This window comes from Zingiber officinale, chromosome 11B (assembly GCF_018446385.1).
Source record: "Zingiber officinale cultivar Zhangliang chromosome 11B, Zo_v1.1, whole genome shotgun sequence".
In the NCBI taxonomy this organism is placed as follows: Eukaryota; Viridiplantae; Streptophyta; class Magnoliopsida; order Zingiberales; family Zingiberaceae; genus Zingiber; species Zingiber officinale.
The window spans coordinates 5,179,677-5,207,349 of NC_056007.1; the positions used below are offsets into that span (position 1 = coordinate 5,179,677).

The following is a 27,673-nucleotide window of genomic DNA, read 5'->3' on the forward strand; positions in this document are numbered from 1 at the left end:
TGCAATAGAGTTTGATTTTCAGAGTGCTGCAGTTGGATTTTTTGTTGGGACATATTTGTCATGGAAAAATTTGGGTTGAGTGGTCACGGCTGAAGCGCCTCAGAGCGTAAAAAGCCCATGAGTTTGCTTTCATGAATTTAGTGGAAAAATTTGCGTTGAGGGGTCGTGGACTGAAGGAAAAAGTCCACGAGTTTGTTTTCACGGGCAGCATTGGATGGTCTTACAGGGATGACGAAGACCGTGGGGGGTCATTTGTCAATGATTTGATGTTGTGTTTTTATGATTTACTGTTAGGATGAGTGGAAAATTTATGTGGGACTGGATCAATCATCTCCAAGATTAATTGAATTAAAAATTGAACACTGACGACTTGATGTGGTCGTGATTTATCCTTGGGAATTGATAGGGAATTTTTTAGTTATCTTCACGATAATTAGATTATAAGAACGAGACACTTGCGTTATTTAAAAAAATTATTACACTTATTTTTGAATTTTTTTTAAAAAAAATAAATTATTTAAATTTAATCTAATTAATTTATAAGATATTTGGTAAAAAAAATAAAATAAAATCTATCATCTTGACGGCCCCTCCACAACCCTCTCGTATCGTTAGGAGAAAATAAATTAAGAAATAGTTTAATTTTAATAAATATTTGACTAAACTTATTAAAAAATAACTTATAAGCACGTATAACTTATAAGTTGTTTTATGAGCTTATAAGTTGTTAGGTCTTATTTTAAAAATAAGTTGGTAAAGTGTTTGGGTGAATTTATTACAATCAACTTAAAGGTGTTGATGTGTTCGATATTATAAGATCTTTTTATTAATAAAATTTCCAAAAATGGTATAATACTATTAATAGAGGGTTTTGAGCTTTTTATTAATAGAGAGTTTGGGCGAATTTCTATATCGAGGGAGAGAAAATAGAAAGATGTTGACAGAGAAGAGAAGTTGGCGGAGATAGAAAGATATTATGTTTATAAAAATTTATGGAGGATAAGATAATGATTTATGAAATTATATAAGGATATTTTAGAGAAAAAATTATTAAAATAATATATTTTTTTAAAGTATGGTCTTCCATATTTTTTTAAAAATAACTTATAAGCTCCAAAACAGTTTATTTTGACACTTATAAGTTGTTTGAAAAAAAATTTATCAAACAAATTTGAAGATTTTATAAGTTCCAAAATAACTTATAAATTATTTTAAAGAGTTTATAAGTTCAGCCAAACACCCTCTCCTTGAAAATAATTTTAATTAAATTTATCAAAAAAAAATATAATAATATTAAATGTATAGTAATTTTAATTAAATTGGAATAAAAAGGAAAGACTAAGTCGTATACCTATTTATACGGGTGTTATTTAATGGAAAATAATATAGTTATTTAATCTCAAATATATATATATGACAGTTTCCGACGGACAGGCTGTCCCACCTCTTACCATTTTCTTCGACCCTGTCAGGGTTTAAGCGCCTTCGATAACCGTTTGGAGCGCACGCAACGCAAGCAACTGCGGGAAGGAGGAGGAGACAGGAGAGAGAGATGGACGGCGGCGGCGAGGACGGCATCGATCCCGCATGCGGAGAGGCGATGGACCTCGACATGGCCCTCGATCTCAACTTCTCCCACGGCGCCGCCAAGCCCGCCCCGCGATCCCGCTTCCAACCCAAGATGAAGGGCAAGGTCAAGAACGAGCCTCCGATCCGGATTAAGCCCGATCCCGACACCAAACCTTCCTCTCATCCCGCTCCTTGTCCAGACCCCGTCAAGGAGGAGCCTGGAGTTGACCCCTCGTCGTCCCGCCCGGACGCAGAGGACGCAGAGAGCGGTGCGATGGATGTTGATGGAGGTTTCGAAGAGGAAGTGGAAGAGGATGATACAGTGGTTCGCGAGATCGACGTCTTCTGTTCTCCAACTCCTCTCGATGAGGATACCTATGTAAGCCTTTTCTTCTCTACTATGTTAAATTTGGAAGTTCATCGTTGTTACTTTGGCAACCAAGTACTGGAGCATAGTTGTGGTCGCTGTCATTCTTTCTGGGTGCTATGTACATTGTCTGGACGCTGGAACCTAGAGATGGATCATAATTCCTTGACAAAAAATGTTATTTCAGGAAATTAGACTTCAATTTTAGTATTTGGAGGCTAGGAATGGCATTATGTTTCTTCTTTTTCTGACTTGTGAATAGGAAATTAAACTTGCCTCCTTAACTAGTAATGAAAAAGGATGGGCATACAAATCTACACTTTTGGATGGAGTTTGGAATTCCAAGTTTTTTGGAGTTGGAATTTTCCTCAAAATTATCATTGGAAATATGATTTTTGAATACTTCGCCTATTTGAATACTTTACCCAACATAAATAGAAACAAAAAATTTATTTTGAGACTTCAATTAAGACAAATAAGCATGTGTGTCATAAGATATCCTCAACTAGGTAGTGTCAGTGACAAGGGGAAAAAACAATCTTGATAGCATTATCAACTGAACATAGTTTCATATGGATTTTGCGTGTCTTAAATGAATAGTTCTTTCAATCATATTTAATGTACGACTCCATTTACAAACTTCTTGTTTTTTCAGCTATATATTTTGCAATATGTACTTAGACCTTCTTGGAGACCATATGAACTGAATGAAAGATGTGACAAGGTATGTTCAATAGATTCAGTATCAAGTGTGTTTTCCTTTTTTTTTGTTTTGTTTTATTGTTCATTTGCTTTTGCATTATTACAACCTTAGACAACCCCACCTAGTGGGATAAGGCTTGATTCTTGTTGTTGTAGTATTATTACAACCTTTCTTTAGCTATTTTTTGTCCTTTTCAGGTCCGTGTGAAGCCAAAAAAATCAAATATTGAGATAGACTTGAGTCTGGATATTGATAGTGAGAACTATGATCAAGACACCTCTGAACTCCTAAGGTTAGAGAAGCAGGTACGAACTATGTGACCTTGTATTTCTACTCTTTCTTATTGATGGATACTCGCAGGAGTCATTTATGCTTCTGAGAGCGTAAATTCATGACAAATTTTAGACTTGGGGCTTCTAGTTTGATGGCCATTATGCTTTAGATTCATTAAATGCCCCTTTGATTGATGTTTTCTCTTAGCCTTTCCATGTAACATATTGTTGCATGGAGATGAAGGTATTTAGTTGATAATGCTATCTTTGTTCGAAGATTTAAATACTTATTTCCATCCGGCATGTTTGACATATCTTGATCCGCTGCTTGATTGAAATCATCATAGTATTGAGTGTTGGCATGTTATAACTTCCTTAAAGATGGTGAGGGTCAATAGAGATAAGATTCCCCATTGTCCTTAGCCAAAGTTTGATGTTAGAATTTATTGAGAATATTGTAAAGCATCCTACCTGAACAAAAATAGTTAAGAATGACAATAGGTACAGGTACCTTACTAATTGGGTACCCTACTTAAGCTGGTCAGGTTCCAATACTAATTAAGTTGGATAATTGCAAGTATTTTAAGATATTTCGACAGGTTAGGTACCTGTCAATATATAAATACATATTCCACTGCCTTAGGTGGATAATTTCCCCCCACAACTCCTTCCCAAATAAGTCCTTTGGTTGTTCGTGATAATTCGATGGTATTATTAGTAGTTGCATGATATGTTGGCCATATATTTGTTATTTGATGATAATCAACAAAGACATTTAGTACTTGTTTAATTAGTATGGTAAAAATCATGTGCACCCCATCCATTGCCATCCCCATATATCTAAACGTATAATTGGATATGCATATTTATTATATGCTTTATATATTCAGACAAAAGGTTAAATAACCAAGATCATAAATGAGCCCTGGACAAACTTTTAAACAACCCAGTTCATAAACTATTCACTAGCATTCTTCAATCTTCATGAACATTAACGAGTTAAATTCACAAGTGTTGAAGCTTGCTTGTCTATCTTATCTTGCTTTAAAATATGTTCAAGTTTCATTATTTTCCATTTCTAATATTTAAAATATACATGAACTCTTATTAAGTTTAGTATTGAACTGGTTAGGGAACGATTTGTGCATTTACAACCCTCATTGGGTGGACCGGGTTATGGATTGCCTTTATTTATCACTAATCAATCAATTTATTCTCCTAGTATACTTAGGTGCTCTTTGTTTTTTTTCACATATGCTTATATTTTATTCGTCTACACAACTTTTTGTCCCATTTTTTTTTGTTTCACCGCTGAGTCCATTGGTATGAAACTTAGTGGCACTTGAAATGATTGCCAGATAGCTACTTTTGCAATTACTTTAGTGAGTGATATGTAGGTTTCTTGTATCGCAAAGTTTTCATCACCCTGACACTTGATTCCACTTTTTCCAGACATTGTCTTCATCAAAAACACCTTTAGTAGCTACTTATGCTGTCGGGATGTTGAATGGAAACCAGGTACCTTTTTTTGCTTCTAGTTCAACATAGTTCACATTTTTTCTTTCAGAAAATCTAAATTAATTTCTGCAAATTACCAGATTTTCTATTCATCGTTACAAATTTTAAATTTCTTGTAAGTTCTGTTTTAGTCAACATGGATGTGCTTTCGTTGGTGTGAGCATTATAGAATATAGATGCCGTTGGAAATTATATCAGATGCCCTTACAAATTACATATCATTAGCAGATGGGTTTGATTGGGCTAGTACTGGATATTGCTTAAAGAATATATAGAGATTATGATTGGGAATTTAACTTGATTTTGCAAACTTTGTTTGGGCTTGTATGATTAGCCTCATCTCTCTCTATTACAATGTCTATCACCTCTTGCTATTTTCTTTTGTTTCCTGATGGTTGGGTCATCTTTTCCTCACATTTTACTGTAAGAAGAATGATGTTAGATGTGCCATAAAAGGCAAAATTTTACTCATTTGTCACCCAATCAATTAACTTGATAGAATCTCGTTGTCTAATCGACATTAAATAGATTCTGACATATTTTACTACTTTACATGGGTAATCTTGGAACAGTCTTTTTTACATAGAAATACCTGCTTTCACTGATAAGCTCATAGCCTGGTCATTATTTAGTGCTAAAAATATAACTTCTTCAAACAAGAACTTTAATGAAGAGCAAAAGCAAACAATCTCTCTTTTAGAGTTATAGCTTCAATTTATTTCCCTGGTAAAAATTGTAAGAAATGACTTAGGCTTTGTTTCCTTGAAGGGGTACAGGATACAAGAGAAAGAAAAGAGGTAATAGGAAATGAAAGGAAGAGTAGTATATTATTCCTCTAGGTGTGTTTGTATGTGTGTGTGTGAATCTTCTTCCAGAGGCAGAGATTGTAGATGCAATAGGAAGGCTCATAGTGGAGGGCAAAGTCCAAGAGTGTGGGGAGACATGTGTCTGAATTGATAATGTTCACTCAAGTTAGCAGGATCAATTTTGAGTGGACAAGAATTTTCTTCTAGCTTCTTTCCATACCCAACTTTCTTCAAAGGAAATGCTCATTTTTCTCTTTCCTTGTTTTCTTTTCCATTCTTTCAAGGAAACAAAACTTTAATCACGGGTTTCATTGTCCTAGTGGATGGATATTGTTGCTTACCACTCTCAAATTAGTTTCTTATTTATGATGTATATGTTGTATGCTGTTTGGCTTGTTTATATCAATGGCCTACATTTGTCAAGAGAAACTTAATTTTCTTAATTTCATTGCTTGCAGTTGCACTTAAATCCTGTACATGCAGTTGTCCAACTCCGCCCATCAATAGCATACTTAAATCCTAAGATGAAACAAAATGTGCAGAGTGCGGAATCAAGTGCAAAATCTGACATCAATGCTGTAGGTTTACCAATCAAGCAGGTGAATTTCGTTTCTAACTCCCTTGCTCACAAAAATAACACTTTAAATTGAAAAAGGTCTTTGATATTACCAAGTCCCTTGTTAAAGATATTTTGTGGCATTTTCACCTGAAGGCTTCTTTTGTCTTTCACCATCCTACAATGCTGCACAATGTTTTACAAAGAAGCAAAGGCTTTGTGAATGTGCCTCCAATAAAAGTAGTTAGGGACCTTAAATATGCTATAACACAGCCTTTCTTGTTTCACGAAAACACCCAATCTTAGTGAGAAATCTCTAATCTAAAGTTTGTCATGAATAGTATTGCTAGTAGTCTTTCTCGTCATTGACTTGCTATCTAATTAATTCTTTTCATATTCGGTGTTTATTGTTCTGAAATATTTTTCCCCTCTTATATATATTTTGATAAATGCAACAACCACAAGCCTATGTATAAAAAAATAAAAAACAGTGGCACATGACTACATGTATCCTCTGCCCTTCCCAGAAAATTCCTGTACAGCTATACACTTGTACTTGCATCCATCTCCTCTCTTTCCGTTCTCTTCTGAATCCTTTTTTGTTTGCTAGAGGACTTGTCTATACTAGGTTAGCATCAATCAAAATGGTTTTTATTTGATTACAATGGGCTTTAATTGAATCTGATTCACATCATGTGCCACCACCTAAGTTGTGCAATTAACATTGATTGATGGGTAGAAAGGTTTAAAATCTCGTTACAAGCTGAACTGGAGCTTCGGTGGTTGTCTGAAACAAGACAAATTTGGTATTGTGCTGGATTCTTGACGCCTAGTTCCGGTTGCAAGTTAGAGGTGGAAGAAGGAGATGAAGGAGAAAAAGAAGAGGGTGCAACTATGTCCATAGAGTTTTTTGATGGTTTCACGGAAGCTGTTTGAAGCTTTAACCCTTTTGAAATTGTTTGTGAGTTGAAGAGAACACTAGTTCTTATAGTGAGATCCTCACATAGCTCTTCACGAATTGAAGAAAATCCTTGTGAGGCTGTATTGCAAGTTGTGCATGAGTAGCTATTCCGCGAGTCATTGTGGAATTGTATCCAGTCATTATAGAGCATAAAGTCTTTGCTGGTTGATGTTGTCAAAACCCTTGTACTATTCTTCCTCTTTCTTCCTTTGCTTCATTTTGGTCTGATGAAATAGAGGAGTTCAGCTCATTAGACTGCTATTTCATACTTTTTTACTGTTGACACTAGCAGAAGTGAAAATGTCAAGTCTAAGTATCATAGGCTACTAGTTGATGTTTTCACATTTTCCCTGTTTTGTCCTACATTTGTTTAGCAGGATGGATATCTATCGTTCTATTTTAGATATTCATCATAGGAGTATCTTAATGTTTTCAGCATATTCTTTTCATAGTGGTGCTAATGATAGCAACGTGGTCTAATTGATAATCTTATTTCTTTTCTCGTTTTCACGTTCTTGCAATTCTCAGGGATTGAACAGTATGTTCTTCATATGTTTTTAAACTCTTTTATTTATATCTCTGAGCTTATGACACTACATAATTTACTGTTTTGATATTGCATCTTGATCAGTTATTGCATATTCTTTTGTTTTTAAAATTTTGTACATCATTTGTTGCCTAATCTGTGTTATTGGGAAACATTTTTTACTTGTGTCAATTTGTTTTGATGAATATTGTAAAAACTAGGGAAAATTAAATATTATATACTCAATAAAGATGGGATAACCTTTAATATATTAGGACTTAAGGCGTAACCTTAAATATAAAATTGTAATAACCTTATTTATACTAATATCTCTAGCACTCCCCTCAAGCTGGAGCATATATAGTATCTTTGTCTAGTTTTAATATATCTATATATATCTTTTAATATATCCTATCTATGTCCAGTGAACTGGATAAATTCTCATAAGCAGACTATAGATTAGATACTACTATAAGGACATGAAAAATATTGATATTCGTATGGAAGCAAAACAAAACTTATATTGTTAATGAAGCATGCAATTCATGTTTGACCTTGGTCTAGAGCTAGTTGATAGAGTTCACTATGTATTAGGATCGGAAGCAGGGGCTGGTAGTAGTTCTATTTGTGTCCAGGTGAGCATGATCATTGATCTGCTATCCTTGTAATGATTTTGGTGGTAGGGTTTTGAATAGAGGCCTGCTCCTATGTTTGGTTCTGGCCTTAAATCATAGCAGGTTCAATGTTAGGATTCTCTGCATTTGGGTTTGACATTATGTCGCAGCAGCTTTGACTGGTTTTCCATTGCTTGATTCAACTGTTATGTTGTAGTGATTTCAGTGGTAGATTTCTCTGCTTGGTTTCAACCTTATGCCATAGCCGTTTAATTGATATGGTTCTCTCTATGTTTCTAACACTATCCTGCAATATCTTCAGTGGTAGGCTTCCCTCTGCATGGTTTTCCATATTATGCCATGGTGATTTGGTGGTAGGGTTTCCTCTTCTTGATTTGATGGTTTATCGAGCTGTACACAACCGTGCATTGCTTTACTGAATTGCGCATGGAATTCATATACTCAAGGTAAGAAATGTATACCAAAATTAATCAATTTTCTGGAGAGATGGAGTGCCAGCTATGACAATCTCCTACATAGAAAACTTTCACTGGTGTTGTCAACAATGCAGTCACATGCCTTACAATCAAGGAAAGCCTTTTGATCCTTATCAAGCTTAAGCTTTTAGAGAGCTACACTATCATCAAGGACGATGCATAAAGGTTGCCTTGTCTTGTTGGAAGGAGGACAAAGTTATCAATTTTTTGTTGTTGCAGTGTAGAGATGGCTAGTTCACTGCAAGATAGTTCTCACTATGGAGAGGAAGTGTCGCGAGCAATATTAGAGTCAGGACTTACATGGGTAGCTGTTTAAGATGTCAGTAGATCCATTGGTGCATCATGAACCTCAGGATGGTAGCAGGTGGGATTGCACAAATATGTGATTTGACAACAATCGATGTGGTTTCTCCCTCACGCTTAACATTGGGATGATTGAGGTGAATCTTGGATCTAGCAGAAGATGAGGTGTGATGCATTGCATACAGTACAGTGGAGTCAGCTTGGTGACCGTGAATATATGTGTAGGTAGCCAGTTTGGCCCCTGTAGATGCCATACATCTAGTGCAGCCAAATGTGAATCTTCTACATCAGTTTCATGAGGCATCATACATCTAGATGAAGTTGGCAGAGAAATCGACAATGAACAATTGATTCTAGTTGCGTGGATTCATGAAACTTCACAAAAGTGACAATCTTATGTGCATAAGGCCACACTGTAGTAGAGTGAGGTTTTTCATTAGAGCCACAAATTCCTATTTTCAGCTGTGGCGATGGCAGTGATGAAGGGTTTGACACAAGCATGACAATGATGATAGAGGTGAGATGATCAATAGATGAGGGATAACTTCTCCCCTGAAGAGAATCTTTTTGGAAAATTCAAACACTAAATGGGTGGCTCTCATACCATGAAGAAATTAGGAAAAGCTGAATATTATATTACATATAATGATGGGTTTAACCATTACATGGTTCTATATATAGAACCTTAGACTACTCTAAACCTAATGCAAAATTAAACCTGTTACACCAATAAACCTATTAATACTAATATCTCTAACATATGCATACTCTCTTTAGTAAATAAGTAAATATCCTAATAGAAGCCAATCTAATTTAGGTGGAGTGATTTTCTCTTTGTCAGGGCTGCTTCTACAGTTTTCTAGTATTATCTTACATCATAATTATATTCAGTCTAGAATGTGTCTTTGATGCTTCAGCCTTCATCAACGTTTTACCATTTAAATACTGTATTACTGAAAACTTCAAATTTCTTTTTCCTGAACAGGAAAAGTTGGGCCAGGCAGGTTCGAATGATGGTGGAGAAATAGAAGAGGTTTGAAGCTCCATGTACCTCATTATTGATTTGATTACCTTTCTACTTTTGATTCTTCTCTCTTTAATTTTTGGTTTGCTCAATCAAATTTATTTTAATTTCTAACTTAGCTATGATATATCAAGGATAACTGTGAACAAAGTTCTCAGTCTTTTGTATGAAGGAACAACTCACATAGATTCATCATTCAAGTAACTAAATTTTCTTCTTTGGTCAATCTCAAGTTCTCAATTATTCTCCTTTATTAGAGAAGCATGCTATGTGCTATGCAAAGAAAGGATTGGAAAGGAGATCTAACTAGGATAAACAATTTGAAGAAAAATATAAAGTTAACCAGTCAAAAGCAATGTGTTATTTTGTAATGTTTATGATTACTTTTTCACACAACATTACGGAGCAATTCCATAAGATTCAATAGGATCATTACATATACTTTTTTTCTAAAAGATCATCTCTTTTTCTCTCTAGGCGCAAGTATCTGTTTTTCGGACACACTCAAGCTGCATTTTGTTTCCCTGCTAGACTATGGCCTCTAAACAGTATACCTAGTAGTTCTCCGAGTTAAACAATGCTTCCTATTAAATCTTCATTGGGTTTTTCATTGAATTTTTTTTAAGAAATAGATGCTCTAATAGCTTTACCTCCTGACCTGTATTAGATGGTGGTTCATATTGTGAAATTTTCTGTTGAATTGCTAGAATATTTTTTTTACAATGTTAAATCTCCTTCATTGTTCTATCTGCAGCCATGGATATCTCTAGAATATCATCCAATTGATAGCCACTTTACAGATAGATATCATCAGAAAATGATTGCAGAAGATCATCATCAAATTCCATTTATGATTAAACCGTGAGACCTCAAACTAGAGAACTACTAAACATAACTTTTTGATGTTATTTCCCTGCTATTAGTTCTCAAAGGTTGCACCTTTTCATATATGTGATTTAGATTCCTGATTTTATCATATTGAATTGATGCCTTAGATCTGATTATATCAACTCATTGTACCCTGGAACATCAACAGACGATAAGAGAACACAAGCTTTTTCTCTAAGGTAAGGGCTTCCAGCTGCAGTGTCATCTTATGATCTTCTGCTTGTGTCCTGCAGGTCTTTCTTCATTGTACCCTGCGTGGCTTACTTTTTCTTGAACCATATTTCATTTTGCGTGTGTATATCAGTTCGAATCATTCTATTAAACATTTGGTTTTCTTAAAGGACTGCAAGGGCATAATTGATTTGATTTCATAGTTATTAAATGAAATTCACTCTTGAGTTTTTGATGATTTGACTGCAATAGTAATTTCAAAACCTATGCACATGGAACTCTCACTATCATAGATCAAACGAAAATTTGTCATGTTCCTTTGATTTCTGAGAAAATATTCTTAGCTTAGGTTCTCTTCTTGTTCTCTTTTCCAAAACACAAATCTATTATGAGCATCTTATCTAACTGCTGCATTTGTTAAAACCAAACCTATTGGTAAATCTCTGTGATGCTCATTAACTTCATATTTGCATCTTAAGCAAGCAACTTACTCCAAGACAATGAAATTTTATTTGTACAATGAAGTGCTAGTAACTCTCCTACACCATCAATGATATTCTAGGAGTTTTCTTCTACTATGAGCTGGTTTTTGCTGTATTTTTTTTTCCTTTTTTGTTTTAAAAAAAGATGAGTTCCTACTGACTTAGGAATTCCTTTTTGTTATATTCCATATCAATAATATGAGCTAGATTCTGATTTATTCTCTGCATTGCATGAAAATCACCAAAACCTTATTTTATCTTGCCTTGTATTTTTTTTTTTAATTTCTTGTCGGCCATAGTCAGTTGAACTGAATCCTTGTTGGAAACATGATTCTTATTTTTTATTTTGCAACTGCAATAAATCTGCCTTTTCATGTGTCTGTAGGCACTTGCTCTCACTCCCCTTGGAAAAGCGGTTGAAGAAATGGTTTTCTGAGGTTTAATCTCTTTTTGTGCTTAATTTTTTATCTGATCTGCATTCCTAAGAAGAAAGCAAACACCCTTATACTTTTAGGATTTTATTTGTATAGAAGTTGAAGAATCGTTACTGTGATATTATTCCTTAGTTCTTTAAGAAAACTCACTGGCATACTAATCTTTTAGTTTGTATGAAGGTTTAAATTCAAATTTTATGTAATTTAGTTGATTTCCTGAAACATAATTTGGGAATTGTTGAATGAGAAATGTTCATTATCATTTCATGATTCTATTTTAAATCATTTTCCCATAAACATGGAATCACAGAATCTGCCTGAGTCCCACGAAAATAGTAATTATTTGAAAATTGCCAAAAAATTTAAACTTACCCACCTTGATGTGTCGTTTGACTTTATATTTAGACATTATTTCCGTGTCATGTTTGTTCAATTATCTGATCCGGTGTTTATGTACTATCAGTCTCTGTGATTCCTACTTACGTTAACTGTCATTTAGTTGCTGCAGGAAGGAATACCAGATTGACAAAGTGGCAAGAGAGAAAACTAGAATATATCTAAATCATTAATGAAACTCAACTTTGGCTTGTTGAATTGGGGATGGGAATGTTGGTGAAATGGCAGCTGGAATGAGCGACAGTATAGTGGTGTACAGTTATTGAGGCAAGCTGGTAGTGGCTGAGGAAGAAGAGGGTAATGTGTGATAGGAAGTGAACTACAATTGGAGAAAGCAAGGATTGAGATGGCTGGTGAAGAGGAAAGAAGCTGAATAGTGAGATAGAGAAGACTGAGAAGAAGAGGCAGGCTGGGAGAATCTTGGAGCAGAGAAGTCATGCCCATAGGAGAAGTGAAATAGAAGAAAGAGGAATGTGATAGGTGCGGAAGAGGAAGCAGAGCAATGGAAATGAGAATGTGAGAAGAAGAGGAAGAAAATAGAGGAGAAAGTGGTGAAGACCCTTTACTATATCAGGAGTTAAGAGACTTGGGACATGAGAGAAGTGAGGAGAGAGGAAAGTTGAAGAAAAGGGGAGAAATCATCATGCTTTATTCTTTCTGTTGAACCTCTTTCAGTTCAATAAATTCTTTGTATAGGTATCTGAAAAGAAACCACCATAAATAAACACACCAAATAACTAAGACCTACCTACCTGTTGTATCAATTGTCACTGAATACCTATCACCATGGTGTATTACTTGATCATCAGACTCCTGTCTCTACTTAACTGTCCTTGCTACTCTCATTGGCTGGTATATATTTCATTATTTGTCTTAATGGGATTCACTTGTTCATAAGACCAGCATCCTAGTGCATGAGGTTTTTGCCACTGCATTTATGAAGAGTCAATTACACTTACAGAGATCTATTTCATTTCATGATACAGTAGTTAGGACATAATAGAGAAGAGCACCATAGTTCATTGGTTTTATTGATTATCTGATATTACCTTCTGATGGTTTATCATACTTCACCTCTGCGTGCAGGTTTGCCAGGTGAATAATTTTAATGCACTCTTGGATCTTGCTCCAGATAGTTCGAAAGAAGATGTTCTGAAAGTGCTGCCACATTATGCAGATTTGGTACAGGGATTGTGGGTTACAAAGAGCTCATTGTTACATGAAGGCGAAGCTGCTCTTTATAGAGATTATCTTCTTTATTTATTCAGTATGAATCCCATAATTCAAACAGACAGATTGAGGATGTTAACGTCAAAGTGCACTGGCCTGAAATCTATACTCATTCCATTGGCTGTTGAAAGGCGCATCCTCAAGCACTGGAAATTCATAAAGTCTACTGACATTGTATTTATTAGAAACAATCCAAAAATTGTGGATGATCAGGAAAAGGCTTGGTTGGCATGCTGGAATAACATAAAAAAGTCTGTAGGAGAAAAGATGCATGTCCCTGTTCCAAGTGGTAAAAGAGTTAAAATAGCCGATGATGTACATGAAAGCAAAGATAAGGCAGTGAACACAGCAGTGTCATCACTGTCAAGTGAAACACAGGAGCATCTTCTAAAGATTCTCCAGAAATTTTTCAAGGATAAAAAAATTCGTAGGTAATGCATATAAGACTTATTTACTTAGGATGTTTCCTTGCAGGTATTCTAGTTTCAGTAGCTTGTCAGTTGCAAGATCTTTTTCAGCACCCAGTCCAGCATGGATGTGCATCTGACTGCTTTACATTACATGTATATTGTAGTTGTTTGATGCAGTAATTGATTTGAATTTGTTTCGCCTACAGTATAAACTCAGTAGTCAATGAATTGAGGGGCTTGGCAATCAGCAACTCTTCTCGTCCAAGAGAAGACCCTAAAATTAGAGCGATTATTAATGCTGCTGCCAACGGTGCATCTGCTCCTATATCTGAGCTCCAGTCCATTGTGTCTCAAATCGCTGTGGATGTACATGGCACATATGTTCTGAAATCTACAGGGAGTTCGGATCTTGATAGATTGAGGTTATACCCTTTTGCGAGCTTTGTTATGTTATCTTTGTTTAAATTTTCTGAATCATGCTAATATTAGACACACTTGTGGCAGAGATGTTGTCATTGATCTTTTCAGGGGCAAAGAACCTAAGGCAAAGCTCAATAAGCAGGAGGTTCGCATGGCTGCTAAAGCTCGTCTCCAGAAGGATATTAATGATTCTGACTATAATCAGGTAAGTGCAATAGTTTCAACATTTTTTTTTTGAGAAAAGGTATAGCTGAAATTCTTTTACTATTAATCAGTCTAAAGGCAACAACATGCACGCACACACACACACACAAGTTTAGCCCTACCTTTTGGAAAATCATTGTTGAACAGGTTTCCACACAACTATGTTTTGGGAAAAACATTAGTATGCCCTGCTGAATTTATTTATTTATTTTTTAAAGTTCAGGTCCTTGATACTGAGGCATGGGAATTCTCTCTTTGAATGTAAATCAAGGACCCTTGTTGGTAATTCCCCCAGCTATCTATTCTGTATTTGTTAGACGCTTGCTAATGAAGAACATTAACCCATCCAAGAATTAGTTGGTTCAATTTTTCAATAGGTACAGACGTACAGTTCGCTCTTTTGAATGTCAGCCTAATATGTGGGCATTGTCAAGTACTCAAGCTGCTTCAAGGACCCTTCAATGCCTTGTCAGCTTATTTTCTTGTTTTTGATCTTCAACTATATGTAACAGGACAGATAATATTTACACCTAAAGTCAACAAGAGTGGATGAGATATTTCAGTTAAAATGTGAGCTTATATGCTAACGAATTGATCGTCAGAATGAAGAGTGTTGGCCACATGAATATTTTATTTCAATTTGCCTCTATCCAAGACACTATTATAAATCATTGAATCCACCAATGTATTTGTACACTGAGAAAATATATTTTGAGATTTAATTAAAATATGTAATAAAAAGGGGTGCAAGAAGCTCTCGCCATACTGGGTCTCGGGGAAAGATCCATTGTACGCAGTCTTATCTTGCTTTTGCAAGAGGTGTTTCAAGATTCGAACCTGTGACCTCTTGGTCACATAGCAATAACTCTACCATTGCGCCAAGGCTCCCCTTCAATTAAAATCCGTAATATATGATATTAATTTTCTTAAGATAAACATAATTTGAATGGCATTATTATCCAATCATAGCAATAATATTTAAAAGGTTATTATGTGGTAGTATCACTTCCCTACGACCATGGTTCTAAATTGGTGATCAACCTTGATTTTTTTCTCATCTTTAGGTCTGATTTTTCATCGATTGATCTGTTACATGATTATTCATGGATGTTACTTTGTTGACAGTTTTAAGTTTCCTTAAATAGATGGAAAAATAAGAGAACATATGTTCAAATGGTATGAACATTTTCCAAAAGGACTAATAACTTCAGTAGTTAAACAAGATGAATAAATTAGAGTGTGGGTTATAGGGAAACTGAAGAAACTATTAAATTTTGACCATTTAGATATTACTACCAACATAAACTTTATATATAAGTTAACTGATGAACTAAGATCCATGTAGCAGATCCTCAAATAATTGATACTGATGATTCATTCTTGTTTTTAACTTGTTATAGTATGACTTCAAGAACCTAAAGCTTTAATGTCATCTAGTTTGGAGTTCTACAAAATAAGCTAAACTTAGTAACACCTTCTGAAAGCAGCAAGAAGAAATTGGTGGCCTCAACTTAACCAGAGGATGCAATCGCAAACAAAACAGAATGATAGCTTGAAATCATGCTCGCTGCAAAATTTTTGTCGACATAAAGGCTTTTTTGTTTTTCATGTAGAATTAGTTGGTTAGGTTTCAGGATATGCTGCTATTTTGTCTATTTTTGTTTTTCTATTCATCTAGATGAAGGTGCCCTAAAGACTGACAAACTGGCTTGGATGCTTAACTTAAACTAACAACCTAACTGAATCTAGAATGAATGATCATAAAATAGTGAAGTTAGTCACCGTCTCTGTTTTCCTTCTGATGTGGGTTTTGTAGAATTTATATCATATGTCATCTTGCATACTATCTTACCAAATTTTCTCGACATTCCAACTTCTGATGTTCCATTATTTACAGGTAATGCGTGATTTGTGTGATTCTAACAAAGGATCGTGGGCACTTAAAAGTGGAGACTAGTAATTGGCTCGGATGTGGATAAATTTGCAAACTGACTTGTTTTTGAGTCTCAAATGTTAACTATATATCACTAGAGGTAACGCGCTATGTTGAACTTGTTTTTCATTTTTTGAATATCCAACACAACTCTATATGCCATTTATAAGCTTGTTCTAACTGATGTCCTTTCATTTTATGTAGCCTAATAATATTGTATTTTGTCCGTGAAATAATCAAACACAACACCTAACCATTTTGAAAAGCCACCGAACCATGTAATGTTGCTTGCTTGTTTCATTATCATGCTTTTTGGTTTTAGCATCTTGCTCGTAAGATGGCTTTGCCGTTGGACTAAGATCATATATGGATTTCAACGGGTACGTAGTCACTCAAACCTTGTTTCGCATGGTATGGGTGCAACGACACTTGAAATAGGCCCTTTGTAACTTATTGCACACCATGCCAATTTCAGTTTGTCAATGTACCAACATGTTAATTTTCTTCATGAAAGCCTACACGTTTGAACATTTATTCTCTCAGCGTGGCTAATTGTATCTGTTGATCTGTTCTTTCAGGCAAACATTGTTCTTGTTTTCTATCGGCCAAGAGGACAACTACTACCATTATGAGTTTGAACGATCGAGGTTCAATATTTTCACTTCGCAGCACATCTAACCTTTTTCTGAGTTCTCCTATTGACTAGTGACTGGAAGCTTGATTGGCATTACGTACATTTTTAAATTTTTATTTAGTACATCAAATTTTGGTTAATTGTGTTATATTTAAGAAAAAAAATTCTATCAACGCATTAGTATACAGTTTTTTTCCCTAATTAATTGTTCAAACTCTCGTGAACTGCTGAAAATTTAACGCTTGAATCTTGTTTTTTTTTTTTGGGTTTTGAACAAATGCAATACATAACAAGGTTATTGTTTTATCTACAAAATAAAAAATTTAATTAATTATGGTCATGCTCTGCCACTTCACATGAGGGGCATCTCCAAGCTTCATATTCTGATTTTCTTGGTTAAGCGAGGCGGCATTCCTGACTCGCTGAATCAATTTTGTTACACTCAACTCAGTGTTAGGAGACTTGTAAAAAAAATTCAGGTAATTCGATTTTTTATCAAATTAATTTTATTTTATTAGTTTGATTTATTTAATTTTTATTAAAAAAATTAATCAAAATTTTTTAAAAATTTAATTGGTTCGATTTCAATTAATCCAGTTCGGTTATTTAAAGAACAGAATTCGAAATTTTCAAATTGTAGTTCAGATTTAATGTCAAAAAACAAAAAAACCCATCCTTACGAAGCTTAGCTCAAAGCCTCAAATGCGGAAATATCGGATTATTAAAAAATATATCTAATTATTAATAAAAATAAACGAAGTGGGTTGTACATGAGAAAATAAATTATGACTTGCCTACAAATTTTATAAACTAGTAAATATATTTGCTAAATATGAAAATTTATAATGAAATTTATTAACTAGCAAAAATGATGATAGATTTGATTATTGATTTATACCTCTCAACAATAATTATTTGATTCCTTATACATAAACGCAATATTACATAGTCATGAATTCGAATACATCTTTCAGATCCAATCCATGAGAAAGATTCACGCAGACAATCACATGTTTCGATCCAATCCATCTGAGAACCTCTCTTGTACTAAACAACTGCATTTAGATGAGGATCACACTCTTCTCGGCGATAATGATCAATATCATACTTCTCAATATGAGTACACATGTGCAACGACGCCGAGCGAATCTAGCTACACCAGTACGCAAAATGTTCGTCTTTGCGATTAGTGCTAACCAGACCGCCACACTTGAGACACACAAAACTGCTCCCGTCTGCGAATGCATCCAGCATAACCTGCTGCCTCCCGGACATAGCGAGGAAAGATCTCCCTTCAGAATCTAGCGGAATCGAAGGGCCAACATGAAGAGGCGCCAATGGGGGATTGTTGGACGACCTCACTGGTCCTTGTGCTTCTGCAATAGCACATTCTGCGAACAATGAGGCCAACTCGTCTGCTGCAGCATCCGTTTGCAATCGATTGCGGTATAGCTCACGTGCCTGATGCAGAATTTCAAACACTGCTTGTTCTCCGCCACCCGATCTGATTGCTGCAAGTACCTACATGTTAGGGGCGTTAGAAGAGCATCAAAGGATCGATTTCACACAACTGCAGTCAAAGTAGGTGCTTCATCAAATGATACGCAAATCATTAAGAAAGAAATTAATTGTTCTTTTGTTAGATTCTACAAACCTTTTTAAAGATATTGAACTAAGCCCCAACAATTTACTAACTGCATCTAAATCTAAGAGATCGTTTCCAATCCAATTTAATTAAATGGATACCAATAAAGCAGTTCAAGCATGCTACTTGTTTCAACTGCGCGATAGACAGTACAAATTCGTTCAAGAATGCTACTTGTTTCAACTGCGCGATAGACAGTACAAATTCCTAAGACGACAAACTAAGTCTCTCAAATGCTACAAGTTGTTTGTTACCAGCCTCATCTTGTAGTCATTCTAAAGCAGTAGTTTAAGTACCTCAGATTGGTTTTGATATGGTCAACCAAGTCAAGTTAGATCCTATTATATTTTGATGCCTTGTGTTAGATCCTGTTGTATTTTAATGTCTTGTGTCTAATTGTGCTAGAACTTTGGAGCACAAGAAGTTGAGCAGAAGACGTAACTAGCGAGAAGAATAACACGAAGAGCGAGTTGATAGACTCGATACATCCGAGGGACGAGGTGCTACGAAAGAGTACACTAGTGGACTAGAAGGACGTGCACGACATTCAAGGAATGAGAAGTCAGGACTCAGGAAGGAAGCCTGCTCAAGGAGGAGGTCGGAGTTGGGTTTGAATGAGCTCAACTCTAAACGACCGAAGTATCACCCGCATGAAGAAAATTCAACTCTAAAGTTAACTTTAGAGTCTACCAGAAGTTGTTGGAGGCGCCTTCAAGAGATAGAAGGTGCCTTCAACGCCTGATCATGGAAGGCGCCCTCAACGATATAGAAGGCACCCTCGAGCCCTCATGGAAGGCGCCCGCAAACCTATTGGAGGCGCCTTCAATAGTCGTTAGCTGAAGATAAAACTTTATCTTCAACGGATAAAGCTTATCTTCTTGGAGGCGCCTTGGACCTCCTTGGAGGCGCCTCCGAGCGACAAAAACTAATGGTAAACATCATCCTAGGAGGCTATAAAAAACCCCCTGGAGTTAGAAATTAAACAACAATAACTTTTGTAACTCATCCCTAGTCTTTTTCTGAGTTTTTAAAGAGTGTAATATTCTTCTCCGTCTTCAAAAAAGGAGGTCTCTTTCAACGCCTTGGATTAACAACCACCTAGATTATAACCAAGTAAATATTATAGCCTCTTTTCTTTTTATGTTGTTGTTTATTTTAATTAATTGTGCTTAACTAATCAAGTCCAAAGATCGAGAAATGATTTATTTTTCTCAGGCAATTCACCCCCTCTTACTAGCCTACGCGGACCTCCAAGATCTTGAGAGGGGAAATGCTTCTTCATGGACAATAACACTTTCCCAAGAGTGCACCGGGAAGGATTCGACTACTTTTCCTCACCTTCAGGGCAAACAGTTATTGTTCAGTACTTCCCAAGAACTAGGGAGGGAATCCAATTAAGTACCCTTCCTGCAGGCCTCTAAGGAAGAAAGTACCTCTCCAGAAGATCAACACAAGCAACCCAGAGCAACCAATAAAATCGCATATATTGTCAATAAACTTGTTAAGCAACCAAGGAAAAACCATTAGTTGCATTAAGTGTTCCCAAGCTACTTAGCTATGGGAAACTGCTAAAAAAAATGACTTAGCATCTTCATGTTCAACCATGAAAATAATTCTTCAATTTCTACATAAATTTATTAGCTCGGTCTTGATTTAGCTTTTCCTTTGAGAAACTTTGTTTTCAGTTTTGGAAACTTCACCTTGAATTGATCTTTTCTTGTTCAATGAGCAAAAGTGGAGGAACTCGTGACAAGAAAAATGAAAGGAAACTTTACTGCATACCGCGTATGTAACTGTAAAAACAAGGGTAATTTTTAAAATGCACCCAACGGTTAATATCATTTTAAAAAAAAAAAAATGCCCCCCTAAGGTATCATTGATGTTAAAACTAGTCCCAAGGTTTACATTTAGCTGTAAAAATATAAGGGTAAAATCCTTACTTCACCCTTCTAGATTACCACCTAAATAATTCATTTGTTAATAGAGAGAGAGCATCATAGAAACAAAATGGAAACCTCAGAGGGCATTTTGAAAAAGCAATTAACTGTTAGGAGCATTTTGAAAATTACCCCAAAAAACCTATCTACTCTTGCTTGCATCGCATCATTTCCATACCACCACACCTTTCTGAATGGGCACCATAAAGCACTTATCAGGGTTAGAAAGAGTCATCCCTTGATCCCATTAGGAGAAAATTGTCATCTTCACCATATGATTAAAACCAAATTAATTTAGCAATATGTAACCTTGGGATCAGACTAGACATCAATGGCTCATGATGAAAGGTTCTCATAAGGCAGGTTTCATAAAAGGCAACTATGGTGATGATTAAGGGCTAGTCTTATCTCATAATTCTTACCTGTTTCCAATTGTGGTACTCCATTGACGCACACATCCAATATTCATGTGGCATATCAAATATCAACGATATAATTGGATTTCAACCTTTTGTGTCGTATTGTGAGGCCTTTAATTCAGTCAACTGACAATTCTTTCCCTTCTCATCTATTGACACCGCCACCCACAAATGCTCTCAATTTTGTCATATAGTAGCGAGTGTTTTAAGCAAAGAAAAGGAGAAGTTTAGCAAATGACAACAGGAATTTAGTAAGAAATTACTAGATCTAATTGGAGGGCATAAGCCCATAAGAGAAAGCTATAAGGTCATGCAAGAATATAGCTGTGATGGCTACTTGTAGGACAATGTTAAGCTACTCACATGAAAAATTTGTGTCGAACAAAAGAGAGGAACTATTTAATCATCTCTGTATGAATAATTTGGCACCCTCCTTTTAGACGAATATCTTGTCAGTTTAGCCCATCAAGTCTTAATCTGTATGAGTTAATTAATATTCTCTTGTTAGAGTAATTCTTTGTTAATCTCCACAAACTTTTAAGGAAAGCAACAACTTGCATCTAATTCTAGTACACTAATATACTGTATATTATCACTGACTGTTGTTTTAAGAAAGAGACCAGCTTTTTAATGCACGAGCTACTTTTGATAATAGTAAGGAATCTTGCTAATGGTTATTAATATTGAGGCTCTTCTTAGTGAAGAAAGCTATATGTTCACCTAATTTTTTCCCTGCCCCATGTCATTCAAATTACCCCAATTACACTAAAAATAACACTTTTCGTTTGTTTTTTTTTTTTTGTAATAACCAATCCATTCAAGCATTACAGGAGTTCTGGGCTCGTCCAAACTGGAAAATGGTAGACAAGATGTATACACCCTAGGACATGAGAGTTTCTCTGAGTGTCTGTGAAGAAATTGTGCAACACTTTGTAGTGAGATTCTCTGCCTCTTGCCCATGATTTCTTCATTTCTGGGTTTACTTAAACTTTTTGCATTAGCAATATTTTCATTGTGCTTTACCATTGTCTGCTTTGTCACTTTAGCTCCAGGAAAAATTCATTGAAACTTGTTTCTGATACCAATAAGGCAATATCACAGACCCTACAACTCAACCATAAACCATTAAACTGTATACCCCAATTGCTTAGGATTGGATAAATAATATCGTACCATTAAACTCTCTTCGGACCCTCTACTCTTCGCATTTCTAACATAATTGATTCAAACTTATTTAAATAAACCATTTAACTATCTTTTTCTGATTATATCCTCTCAGAGGAACATATAATTGTTAGTGAATAGTAATTTTAAACCCGAAGGATCATCTACTACATTTAACTTGTTGCAATTATCCACGTAAAAGTGAGCTATAGTCTGAAACAAATGAAGTTTAGAATGATTTCTATAAACAATAGAAGTTGTCTAAGCCACCATTCTTGGACAGGTAAGTGTTCCACAGGTTGCTATGCTTGCGTGTGTTTACCTCACAAGAAGTAGCAAAGCACCTCAAATACAAAAACTATGGATCTAAACCTTTTTCTAATAACCTAAGCTTTTGGGATAAGAATTATAGCAGAATAGTACTCTGTTTCTAATCTTACAAAAGTAAGTAATTGAGAAAAAACATAGCCCTAGAAAATGAGAACATACATCAAGACTTGAGTAGGGAATTATTACTCGAAGGGAAGAAAAAAAAAAGATGGCATTCTTCTGCAATAGCTTAAGTTTTTAGATAAGTGGTCACTCAAAATCTAAAAGAAACAAAATGGACTACATGTTTAAAAGAGAACTAAGGCCCAAAAAGCTGGCACTGCTCACATCAACTAGTCTGAAAAAAAAAATTCAAAAACAAAGAATCATATAAATGCATTTGAACCAAATAAAAGCAACACAAATTACATGTTAATCAGAGGGCATATTGAGGCAAAATATTTACTATAGATACTAGGACAATAAAAAAAGAACAAAGAAGACTACATAGATTTATTAGGAAAATGAAATATCTCTCTAATAAGGTAAAATTCATTATCACTTAAATGACATTTAAATTTAAAATTTAAAATTGATTTGTGTTACCCATGTTTTGCATACACGTGGCACCTTGGCACGTTGCATTTGCAAGGAACGCGCCACATGATTGATCTTACCATGATTTATATGATGATAATAAGAATCATGATATTATTAGTTGCTTCTTATTATGATTATTAGCATACAAAACTATGTTATTTCCAAAATATAAAGTACTTATTAATGCAATAAATTCTCGTTCAGCATGCAAGAGTTCCAAAAATTCTAAATTCATGTTAACTTGTAAAGGACAGTGTGATGCACGAAGCTCTCGCTAGTGTGGGTCGGATCACATTGGGTCTATTGTATATAACCTTACCTTGCATTTTGCAAGAAGTTGTTTCAACAACTCGAACCCATGACCTCGAGGTCACATGGCAGCAACTTTACCATTGTGCCAAGGCTCTCCTTCGTTCATGTTAAGTTGTACCATTGGAAAAATTGATAGTGTTGTTTATTTACCTTGACAATTTATTTAAACATATGTTCAATTCTCAATTGAAGGAAATTTGAACATCCATTTTCATATGTTGATTTTGTCACAAGGGTAATCAGAAGGGAAGGAAACAAAGACAAAGTCCAAAAGGAAGAATAAAGTAGATTAATTTTTTACTCACCAGAAGGGGCATCCAAAGAAAAAGATAATAAAGATACATTCATTAGAAGTGAAGTCTCAAATTGTGTTACTTCTATTGCTTATTCAATCAAAAGAACGTCTGAGCTGCACATGCTTACACCTTGCTTGACGTAGAGTTCTACCCGATAGGAAAAATAATGCAAATAATGAATAAAATCAATTTTAGATTTTAATTCAATATCAGCAGCTGGTAATAATTAGAATTTCTTGGTAATTAGCTTTTGTGGATTAAAGAGCATTAATGCATTTCCCAAATTCCTTGTTTATTTCTAATTTATTTAGAATGGAGACTATAAAAATGATGGCATATCTATGTATTGATCCATTTCAATCAATAAGAATTTTCTACTTTCAATTCACTGGGTGAGATTTCTTCTCTATGTGAGACTCCGTTCTCTATGCGAGATAGTTGCCCTCATGCTTCATCTAATTTGTGATAATTTTTGTGTGATTAAAGGGTTTAAACTTTCTGTTGCATCAGCAATCAATAAACTAAGTTTACACTAAAATCAGTTTTCTTTCTTGTTAAACTGCTAGCATCATCCTCCGATTTGAACTCAAAATGATAATATTAGAAGCTACAATCTTATCTTGGATATTATATCTACAAATTAAGAATCTACCCCAAATCAAGCAAAAAAACAGAAGATTACTCAAATGGACCAATGCACCTAGTCGATATTGCAATTAAAATTGAGTAGTGATTTTAACTGAAACTTCACAAAAAAATGATGAGGAAAATTGCTTAGATTGGAGAAAGAACAATTCAAGATGCAAAAACTGCAAAGAGGATGCTGAAAATGTCGGGTTCGAGAAAAACGAACATGCAACATTCATACTAATCCGAACAAACATATCTACATCGTAACCTTCCATTTAACCTGCAAAATTTGCACACCTCCTATAGCAGACAACGTCACAATCTTATGTAAGCAAACAAAATAAATCAGGTATAGGGCAAATACCTCTATTAATTTTATACCAACTCGCGCAAAACAGGTGAGAAAGGCCCAAAAAAAACATCCCCAAAGCCGGCGAATTAGGAAATTAGGATAAACAAAACATCAAGAACACCGATCCCTCGAACAAGAACAACACAGCAATGACGCCACCAAAAAACGACAGCGTCAAAAGGTGTTCCTCAGGGAACTCACCGCTTGTAGAGCGAGGGAAGGCTCGCCCCGATCGACGAGCTGGCGGGCCAAAGCGAGGAAACTCCACGCGTTCTCCTGGACGCCCGCACCGCCGACTCCGCCGGAGGCTGCTATGGTGCCCAGCGGCGGAGAGAACGCTCCCGGGGCGTTCCCCTGCGCGGCGTCGCATCGTTCGCCGGGGTGGTCGGCGTCCATGTGCTCCATCTCGATGGCAACGAGCGATGCCCCAGAATTTGCCGAGACAAGTATAAAGATATATTCTCTGATGCTTCTAGTTTATTCTAGATAAATAAATAAAAAATAAATATTTTTTATTTAACTATATATTTAAACATGGGCCATTGAAAGGCTACAAATCAAAAGAAGGGCCCATAAGATAACAAAGGGCCCAATTTTATTTATAGAAATAAAGGATAAAAAATAAATTGGGCACACTTTTATTTTTTAATTTTATTAAATATATTAAATTTAGACTTGATGTTAAACAAAAAGCATGTTATGTGAATTATTGTCACATGTTCTTTCACTAATTAATAATGAAATATATTGTTTTTGATAATGTATTATATTGACATAATAAAATCCTTACGAGTTATATAGTTGGTATTTGTTAGAGTGGTTATTTTTAGAACAGTTAATTTAAGTTGGGTCTATCAGATTAGTTCGTTTTGTCAAATAATTTAAATGAGTTGGATTAAAATTTTATCAATCTAAGTCCATCGCGGGCCGACCCGCCTAGGCCCGCGACTCTCGTGGGTCGGCCCGCGATAAGCTTGGGTTAACCAGTGAGTTGAGAAACATATGTAAACTAAGTTTTATGTCAATTTATTATCCTGCTTTGTTATAATTTTAAGATAAAAATAGTAATTTTCATCCACTCATTTATATTCATTTATATTTAAAATACATGTTTATAGATACATTTGATTGATGAAACCACTCCAAAGTAAAACGTCGAAGATATGAAATATTTTTTTAATTTCTTTTAAAATTGATGGACCGACGGATTGACATGCCAAACCCATAATTCGCCGTGGATTGTGTTGAGTTGGAAATTTTCTAACCCACTAAGTTAATGGATTAGCCCATTCCGCCCTACCCTACTAAATGATTGCCCCATCACATATTGACTCATTCCACGAAGAGTCAACTCATCTCATCACAGGTCGACCCATCCGTCATAAATTGACTCGTCAGACACCTCTACTTATTTCGATATATTATCACAACTACAGTGAACCAAGAAAATTACCGTTTGCTAAGGAACTCTAATGAGCTATTTAGACTTTTTTATTTGTCCTCACTTTTTGAACTTTTATATATTTATTAATATTTATCTAACTTTTTCATTTATTAAGTATGTGATCAATTTTGATCCACTTGTATATTTCTAATTCTACATTTATTTATGGGCTTTTCGACACTTGCACATTTGACAAAAATTATCAATAGAATTTTTCCCAAAGTTTTTTTTTTCATTTTTATATTTTCTGACTCTATCAAAATTCTGAACAGGTAGTACACTTAGAAGGAAGGAGAGATTCAATTTTACTATTTGTCATGAATTTGTCGTGCTGCTCGTCAGTCCATTGATGCTCCTTAAGTTCTTCCTTCTTTACTTTGGACATTATCAAAAATATACGTCATTATTAATAACATATTAAAATCGATTTTAAAATAAACCTCCATTTATACTTCCAGCATAAACTCCCCTCGAACGTTGGTGGATAAATGTTAGCTCGGTCATCTCGTTGCTTCGATCAGCGGTTAGTCCTCCTGAAGCGTTCTGGCTCTGATACCACTTGTTCGGGACCAGTGGCCGGCTAGAAGGGGAGTTGAATAGCCTTGCAAAAATAAAATACAACCCTTCTCGAACTTTCAAAAGAACACTTGCATAAATTAAATAAAAGCAATAAACTAAAAGAAGAGGCAAAGGAGTTTTACTTTATTACAACCGGGAAGGTTGTTAATCTAAGGAAGTTGAAGCGCACTAACTGACTCTTTCAGACGGAGAATCCTCTTACAGCATTTAAGCACAAAAAATGAAAAAGTTAAACTAGAAATGAAGCGTACAAGTTAAGTTGATTTTGTTGGAACGTCAAGGTTATTTTTGTGTGATCAACAAGTTAAGTTAGGTCCTGTGGTGTTTTAACCTTGTGTCTAAGTGTGCAGGAACTTAGAAGCACAGGGAGTCGAGTAGAAGATGTAGCTAGCGAGAAGGACGGCACGGGAGAGAGCCGACGGGCTCGGTGCGTCTGAGGGATGAAGAGCTGCGGATGAGTACGCTAGCGGACGAGAAGGAAGCAAGCGACGATTCCGAGGGATGAGAAACCAGGGAGGAAGGCTGCTCGAGGAGAAGGCCAGAAGTTGGGTTTGGGTGAGCCCTATACCGGATGGTCGAGATCACCCAAGTAAGCGGAGCCGGAGCAAAAGTCCCGAACCGAGGCGAGCTGAACCGGAGCAGAGGGCCCGGACCGAAAAAGTCAACGGGGTTAACTTTGAGGTCCAAGCGCCCGGAAACCTTTTGGGCACCCAGAACATGACTTTGACCGGATCGTGTTTAACCGCGATCCGTTGCGAAGGGGATAAAACTTTATCCCCTTCTAGGCGCCTGGAACCCTTCCAAGCGCCCCGAGCAAGGCTATAAATACAACCTTGATCCAGAAGCTAAACAACGAACAAGAAAGATCTAATACAACACTTGTGGCAGAGTTTGTAAGTTTAGCTTCATCATTTTGCACCAATTGGTAAGAGGTTTCTCGCCTCGAAGAGATTTTTTAGTACGCTTTTCATCTACCTTAGTTTAACAACCTCAGTGTAACTAAGTAAAAATCTTGTGCCTCTTCTTTACTGTTTAATTTATTGCTTTTATAATTTATGCAAGTGTTTC

The 27,673-nt window shown here is 35.6% G+C and overlaps 2 protein-coding genes across 2 annotated transcripts; one reads left to right on the top strand and one right to left on the bottom strand.

Annotated features, from left to right (window-relative positions):
- Positions 1–1,447: 1,447 nt before the first annotated feature.
- Positions 1,448–17,119, top strand: LOC122034546 (DNA-directed RNA polymerase III subunit RPC5-like). The gene is made up of 14 exons (XM_042593842.1): positions 1,448–1,948; positions 2,592–2,660; positions 2,837–2,944; positions 4,364–4,429; positions 5,694–5,834; positions 9,678–9,725; positions 10,471–10,577; positions 10,712–10,783; positions 11,643–11,694; positions 13,174–13,748; positions 13,934–14,149; positions 14,232–14,352; positions 16,249–16,384; positions 16,863–17,119. Exons 1-13 carry the CDS (start codon positions 1,553–1,555, stop codon positions 16,306–16,308), a joined length of 2,031 nt encoding a protein of 676 aa, XP_042449776.1. The 5' UTR covers positions 1,448–1,552; the 3' UTR covers positions 16,309–16,384; positions 16,863–17,119.
- A 690-nt stretch (positions 17,120–17,809) lies between these two features.
- On the bottom strand, positions 17,810–25,041 carry LOC122034803. The gene is made up of 2 exons (XM_042594158.1): positions 24,784–25,041; positions 17,810–18,439 (listed from the first exon to the last, which is right to left on the bottom strand). Exons 1-2 carry the CDS (start codon positions 24,985–24,987, stop codon positions 18,068–18,070), a joined length of 576 nt encoding a protein of 191 aa, XP_042450092.1. The 5' UTR covers positions 24,988–25,041; the 3' UTR covers positions 17,810–18,067.
- Between the last annotated feature and the right edge of the window lie 2,632 nt (positions 25,042–27,673).

Coding starts and splice junctions, on each gene's coding strand:
- LOC122034803 (XM_042594158.1), bottom strand. CDS start 24,987: ATGGAGCACATGGACGCCGACCACCCCGGCGAACGATGCGACGCCGCG. Junction 18,440..24,783: donor CTTCCCTCGCTCTACAAGCG/GTGAGTTCCCTG, acceptor CCTAACATGTAG/GTACTTGCAGCAATCAGATC.
- LOC122034546 (XM_042593842.1), top strand. CDS start 1,553: ATGGACGGCGGCGGCGAGGACGGCATCGATCCCGCATGCGGAGAGGCG. Junction 1,949..2,591: donor CTCTCGATGAGGATACCTAT/GTAAGCCTTTTC, acceptor TTGTTTTTTCAG/CTATATATTTTGCAATATGT. Junction 4,430..5,693: donor GGATGTTGAATGGAAACCAG/GTACCTTTTTTT, acceptor CATTGCTTGCAG/TTGCACTTAAATCCTGTACA.